The 7,445-nt window shown below is 36.9% G+C and overlaps 1 protein-coding gene across 1 annotated transcript; it reads left to right on the forward strand.

Annotated features, from left to right (window-relative positions):
* Window positions 1–418: 418 nt before the first annotated feature.
* On the forward strand, window positions 419–958 carry LOC146882109 (uncharacterized). The gene has a single exon (XM_085667280.1). The coding sequence runs from the start codon at window positions 419–421 to the stop codon at window positions 956–958; it is 540 nt and encodes a 179-aa protein (XP_085523406.1).
* Window positions 959–7,445: the final 6,487 nt, after the last annotated feature.

Raw genomic sequence — 7,445 nt, forward strand, 5'->3', positions numbered from 1 at the left:
TTGGCTATTAAAGCACTTATTTATTTTAATATTTATTTTTAAGTAATAATCCCTAGGGATGTTACATTGTGTGTTGGGTCAACATGACGAAACTGGAAAAAGAGAGCATGTCATATACTACCTGAGCAAGAAGTTCACAGAATGTGAACAACGATACTCGTTTTTAGAGCGAACTTGTTGCGCATTGGCATGGGCTGCCCATCGTCTAGGACAATACATGTTGAGTCATTCTACCTGGTTGATATCCAAGATTGACCCTATCAAGTATATTTTTGAAAAGCCCGCTCTCACTGGAAGGATAGCCCGGTGGCGAATGCTATTGTCAGAATACGACATTGTGTATGTCAGTCAGAAGTCCATGAAGGGTAGTGCCTTGGCTGAATATCTGGCCCAACAACCCGTTAACGATTACTAGTCGATGCAACCTGAATTTCCTGATGAGGACATCATGGCCTTGTTCGAAGATGACCAAGAAGATGAGAACATAAAGAAATGGACGCTATTATTCGACGGGGCTTCTAACATCATGGGACATGGTATAAGGGCAGTACTAATGTCTCCAGAAAACCAATACATTCTGATGACAACAAGGTTGTGTTTTAATTGCACGAACAATATTGCTGAATATGAAGCATGTGCTATGGGCATCCAAGCCGCAATTGAGTCAAAGGCAAAATTTATGAATGTATATGGAGATTCAGCGTTGGTTATCCATCAACTAAGGGGAGAATGGGAAACCAGGGATCAAAAGTTGATTCCCTACAAAGGGGAGTATTTTGATTTCATTGAATTCCACCATATTCCGCGAGAGGATAACCAATTGGCAGATGCCTTAGCTACTTTATCATCGATGTTCAAGATTAATCAGGATGGGGTAATGTCGATGATCCAAATGAAGAGCCACGAAGAGCCAGCATATTGCCATTTCATCGAAGAAGAGTTAGATAGTAAGTCGTGATATTTTGATATTAAACACTATATAAAAACCAGAGAATACCCCGAAAAAGCATCTGAGAATGATAAAAGGACACTGAGAAGGTTGGCTGCAAATTTTATCCTGAGTGGGGATGTGTTGTACAAGAGAAATCATGATATGGTTCTCCTTCGATGCGTGGATGCAAAAGAGGTTGAGTCAATATTGAAGGAAGTTCATGAAGGAACTTTTGGCACACACATGAATGGACACTCGATGGCTAGAAAGATCTTTAGGGCTGGTTACTTTTGGTTGACTATGGAGAATGATTGTTGCACACAAGTGTGAAAGTGCGAGAAATGTCAGAAGTATGCAAATAATATCAATACGGCACCCACTACTTTAAACTTAATGTCTGCCCCATGGTCGTTTTCAATGTGGGGGACAGATGTCATCGGAGCTATAGAGCCAAAAGCCTCAAACGGACATCACTTCATTCTAGTTGCAATTGATTATTTCACTAAATGGGTGGAAGCTGCTTCCTACGCTAGTGTGACTAGGAAAGTTGTGACTAAATTCATAAAAAGAGAGTTAATTTGTAGGTACGGATTGCCAAGCAAGATAATCACTGATAATGCCACCAATCTAAACAATCAAATGATGGCTGAATTGTGTGAAGGATTTAAAATTCAACATCATAATTCTTCTCCTTATCGTCCAAAGATGAATGGGGCAGTCGAGGCTGCTAATAAGAATATCAAGAAAATTATACAGAAAATGGTGGTGACGTATAAAGACTGCCATGAGATGCTTCCCTTTGCTTTGCATGGGTATCGCACCTCGGTACGTACATCAACTGGGTAACACCTTTTTCTATGGTGTACGGAATGGAGGCAGTACTACCCTTCGAAGTAGAAATCCCATCCCTACGAGTGTTAATGGAGACCCAATTGGAAGATGCAGAATGGGTTCAGGCCCGATTTGTCTAGCTTAATCTCATTGAGGAAAAAAGGCTAGCAGCAGTGTATCATGGACAATTATACCAAAGAAGGATGAAAAAAACATTTGACAAGAAGGTGTGCCCTAGAGAGTTCCATGAAGGCGAGCTAGTCTTGAAAAAGATCTTACCTATACAAAAGGATCATAGGGGCAAGTGGACTCCAAATTATGTGGTGAAGAAAGTATTTTCTGGTGGGGCACTAATTCTTACAAGGATGGATGGAGAGGAGTTACCGTTACCGGTCAATTCTGATGCGGTCAAAAAATTTTATACATGATGATTCCTTGATAGGAAGTGCTACTAGGGGATATTGACATTGTCTCCAAATTTAAAGCAATGAATGTCACGCTGAGTTCGTAAACATAATAATAAACAAAAAAGAAGGGAATAAAAGTATGTGCATACCATCGAGGCATCACGGGTACATTCACTAAGAGCAGACTCATTTTGGAGGGTGTAGTGGAAAAAAATTAATAAATAAAAAGGCAAAACAATAAAGCTTCCTATAAATTTTATCCATGAATCCATGCATTTATGCATCCTCACCGCATTACATCGTTTGCCTAAAGATTGAATCTTGTCGATGCTAAGCATTCAAGCAGTGTTTACTGACACATCAAAATCAAACTTCGGGTTCTCCTTTCATATATAGACCCTCTCCAATGGAATGGTCATTGATTTTCTTATGTTTACATCAAGGCCCTCTCTGATGGAATGGTCATTGATTTTCATATGCTTACATCAAGGCCCTCTCCAATGGAATGGTCATTGATTTTCTTTCTTTACATAAAGGCTCTCTCCGATGGAATGGTCATTGATTTTCTTATGTTTACATCAAGGCCCTCTTCGATGGAATGGTCATTGATTTTCTTTCTTTACATCAAGGCCCTCTCTTATGAAATGGTCATTGATTTTCATATGCTTACATCAAGGCCCTCTCCAATGGAATGGTCATTGATTTTCTTTCTTTACATCAAGGCCCTCTCCGATGGAATGGTCATTGATTTTCTTATGTTTACATCAAGACCCTCTCCGATGGAATGGTTATTTATTTCCTTCTTCACGTCAAGGCCTTCTCCAATGGAATGGTCATTGATTTCTTTGTCACAACAGGACCCTCTCCTTCAGAATGGTCGAGTCTGTTTTCTTCTTTGGATCACGACCCTTTTCTTTGAATTGGTCATTGTATATGCTTGATTTATTTTTTTTCCTCTTTTGCTTTGAAACCCAAACGAAATTAGTGTTTTTATCTTTACTCATCTTTTACTTTGATAACCTATGAAAGTTAAATTTCATACTATCAAGTAAAATCTAAGTAAAGAGGGGCAGCTGTCAACACCCAATTTCATCCGGGTAACAATGATAAAAATAATAAACAAAAAATTAATTAATTAAAGTTCAATTGAGAAGAATAAATAAATAAATAATAAAAGAAAAGAAAATGGTAAAAAAAATATGTTTTAGTTTGAGAAAAAAAATATCTATGTTTATTTTATTATTATTATTATTACTTTTTATTTAATTTTTAATTTAGTTTTATTTATTTATTTATTTATTTATTTGGGCTTATTATTTTTATAATTACATTATTTTCCTTTATATTATTACAGCTCCATTTTTGTTTTACGTCTCTCATTCTAGTTTAATAAAAAAAGAAAAAAGAAAAAAAATAACAAAACAAAAAAAACAACAAAAAGTAAAAAAAAGAAAAGGAAAGGAAAAGAGGAAAGAAAGGTAGAGGTAATGTAAAGTCTCTCTGTTATCAGACCCATGCTTGCTATGCTATCATGGTTTTGTATTGGGAATGACCTGTAAAATGGTCATGATGGCTGAAGGAGCAGGAAGCAACATCTGCTCTCAACCTTATCCCAAATTCCGAGATTGGAAGGTGCAGAGAAAAGTGAACAGAACAAAGGAGATAGTTACATAATAAAAAGGTGAAGATTCATGAGAGGGGGGTTCTTTTTTTTTGGATTACTACAGAGGGGAGAAGGCACTAGAAAACAGAGAGGGAGAGAAGGAGTCAAAATTGAAAACGGAAGCAAAGCTGTTAATGCATTAAGTTTTATTTTTACGGTAAATGTTCTTAACTCCTCCTTAGCTTATGTTACCCTGACTTGATATTACTGTTGATGTTCATGGATGTATGAATTGGAGCTTCTGTTAACGTGATTTGCTATTGATGTTCATGAATGTATGGATGAAAGATGGTTTGAGATGAGCATAGTTACATCTGTTATTTATTTTGTTTATTCTCATCGCACCTGCATACAGTAAAGAACAGAGCACAATGTTTTTTTATGTTTTTTTTATGTTTTTTTTATTTTTTTTATTTTATCTACCATTGTTACGACATGTTCTTGTTTCGATCTTGCTATTGTTTGGGTGTTATTGCTGCCCGAATGAGTGCTGGAAAACAGTTTACTCATCAACCTCATTCTCAACCATTCACCCGTGTGTTTCTTCCCTTTCCTCTCACCGCCATAATCATTAACTCCTTTCCTGCCACATTCAACACGAATTTTATCCCCCTCTTCCAGCCCTCACTCATTTTCTTTTCTTTCCATCATCCTGTTGCATAAAAGCGAAACCACTCATAATTTCAATCCAGTATCACTATATTATTTCCCACCCATCAATCTTCATTATCATCTTCGGTCATCTTCCTATTCCCTCATTCCACCACCTGCACGATAAAAAACAAAGCACAACTTTATTCTCCTTCACCTTTACAAACAAAAATAGCCAAACCAGCTCGTCTACCACCTCTTCTCCATTCAATACGCAAATTCATTAGACAAACCCAAACAATCCTCACCTTTGTCACGCCACTGTACCTACACGGAACCACCACCATTTTCGCATTCCACTTTTTTCCTTACCATGTGATTCATAGCCCGAAAGCATAGAGGAAAGAAGAAAAATCGCCGGCGACGAGTCGGAGTTCGAATAGCACACTAGGGGTGGCGGTAGCAAATCGCAGTTGTGGCGATAACCCCGACGTGATCACGTTAGTAGCTTTTGTTTCAATCACCAACATCGTCGTTGTGGGCCTCTGTTCGGTCTTGGAGAGCTTGCAGAATAGAGGAGAAGACGCACCCTTGTTCGACCCAGCGGCGCTAACGATTCCCTCGACGGTGACGGCCTTGAGGCGGCGGGGTGGATCGAGGATGGAGGCTAGCGGAAGAAGATGGAAGGTCTAGCGGAAGAAGAAGATGAAAGGTGGGTTGTCGCCGGCGGAGACGGTAGCTGGAATGATGGCTGCAATAACTCCTTGAGGTTGTCCGAGTGAGAGAAAAAAAAATGTTCCCTTTAGAGTTTCTGTTTTGAAAAAAAGAAGTTGGGTTTGGGCTCGCAGACCCCTCTTTATTCCACACACCCCCGCTTTCAATCTTCTCACACCTCTTAGTTTATGTTTTGGATCTATTTGGGTTTACATAACACACCTCTTTATTTACTGCATACACCCCACATCATTTTATTTCTTACACCTCTTTCTCATTTTATACACCCCACCTGTTTACTTCGTGCACCTCCCACATGTGATAGTCCTGCACCCCGTACCTTTGTCTATTTGTTTTCGGGTCTGTTGTTGTGTTTACTTTGGGCACCCCCACTAATCACTCATGCACCCCGTTTTTTTTTCCACTTTTATCCGTCTTAAATAATTTAATCCTTTTATAAATTTATTTATTTATTTTTATTTTTATTTGTTTATTTATTTAAAAAAAAAACAATATATTTGAAAATTATAAAAATTAAAATATAGAAAAAAATAAAAAAAGTTCTCTGTCATTTTTATTGTGTCTGTTCGACCGTTCGCGTCGTGTGACACTTTCTTCCAAATAATTTTTAAAAAAAAATACTAAAATAATTTTCTTTCTCTTTTAGTATTTGTTCGACCGCTCGCGTCGTGTAACACATATTTTCAAGTAATTCAAAAATATCAAAAAATATAAAATTTCAAAATATAAAAACATCAACATTTTCAAACAAATATCTTTAAAAGAACTACGTAACCCTGATTTCTCATCCTTAATGAGAATACGTAGGACCAAGGTTAATCTTTGTCGGGCCCAAAAAAGTTAAAAAAATATTTTTGTTTCTTTTTAGCATTTTTGCCTTATTATTTCTTTTGGGGGAAAATTAATATTTTGAAAACCACATCGACTTTGCATTTTTAATTAAAGGTACCGCCCTTGGGCGGGCGCGTAGGGTGCTAACACCTTCCCTACGCGTAACCGACTCCCGGATCCAAAATTTGGTTTTTGCAGACTTTCTTTATTTTATGGTTTTCCATAGTTTTCCAAAAATAACTGTGGTGGCGACTCCTAATTTTTTTTTAAACCCGTTTTCTTTTTCGATTCGCCTTCCCGTCGCGATTCTGGTTGCGACACTTAGTTAAATCCAATGTAGTATAGGGAGAACCTTGGGAATCAATCTGTGGACTTGGCTAAAGTCAAATGCATTGTTTGTACTTGAATTATGGTGGGGAAATTTATTCAAAATCAACACTTAAAAACAGAAAACTCAAAATCATCAAATGCAAGAAATGTTATGAACTATGCATGAATGCATGACATATAATGCACAAAATGGTAGGGAATGATGAATTAGCTAATCCTAAATGCTCGAAACATGTTTAATGATTAAAACTAGGCTAATGCAATGGTTAAATTTGTCCAAATTCATCAAACTCGAAATTTGCCCAAAATCAAGAACATGTTCATGAACAAAGTGCATGGTATCCTCAGATTGTGATCTTTTGGTGATGCAATTGAAAATGTAATGATGAAAAGATTATAAATGTTCTCGATTGAATTTAAACACTAGAATCACTCGATTTGGTGCACTATACACAAAGTTCTCAATTTCATGGACCCTAATTCTGAAATTTGAGCAGAATTGCGATTTCGATCAATTCGACCAACTCGTGTAACGAAAATGCAATTAAATGAGCATAAAGTTTTGTCATGATGTAGAGAATGAAACCGCCAAATAAATTTACTTCAATAATCAACAAAATCACGCAATCACTAAATTATGCAAAAATGCAATTTAAGAAGATGCAAAAATTCGAATTCCATGATTCATGGAAGGAAATTCGAAATTGATGATTCGAATCTCTTGTGGAGCATTCAAGGACAGTGAATGAAGCTCAAGAATAAATCAAAAAGCTTAAATCACGCGAAATTCAAATGGAACAATGATTTTAAGTGAACGTGAACTATAAAAATTGCATAAACATGTCAATTTATGAAATAGTGATGGAATTGGGTGTGTGATGGTTTGAATAGCTTGGGAATCATCCCAAGAGTGTGCATGAATTTATAGAACTCAAAATGATTAAGAAACAAGTGAGAAATTCAATGGAATAGTAACTAGTGGTGTGTGTGAACTTGAAAATGGTGTAGAATTGGGGTTTTGGTGATTTGATGATGGAATTTCAAAATTAAACTTGCAAACAGTTAAAGGAACTCACAAGTGATGTGTGTGAAGTGGTGGAATGAGAAGAAACTCGAAATTGTAGCA

Source organism: Vigna unguiculata, chromosome 10 (assembly GCF_037176805.1).
Source record: "Vigna unguiculata cultivar grain cowpea cultivar isolate G323 ecotype 2 chromosome 10, ASM3717680v1, whole genome shotgun sequence".
Classification (NCBI taxonomy): Eukaryota; Viridiplantae; Streptophyta; class Magnoliopsida; order Fabales; family Fabaceae; genus Vigna; species Vigna unguiculata.

Excerpts from the sequence above, each read along its gene's own strand:
- LOC146882109 (XM_085667280.1), top strand. The coding sequence starts at position 419 with ATGCAACCTGAATTTCCTGATGAGGACATCATGGCCTTGTTCGAAGAT.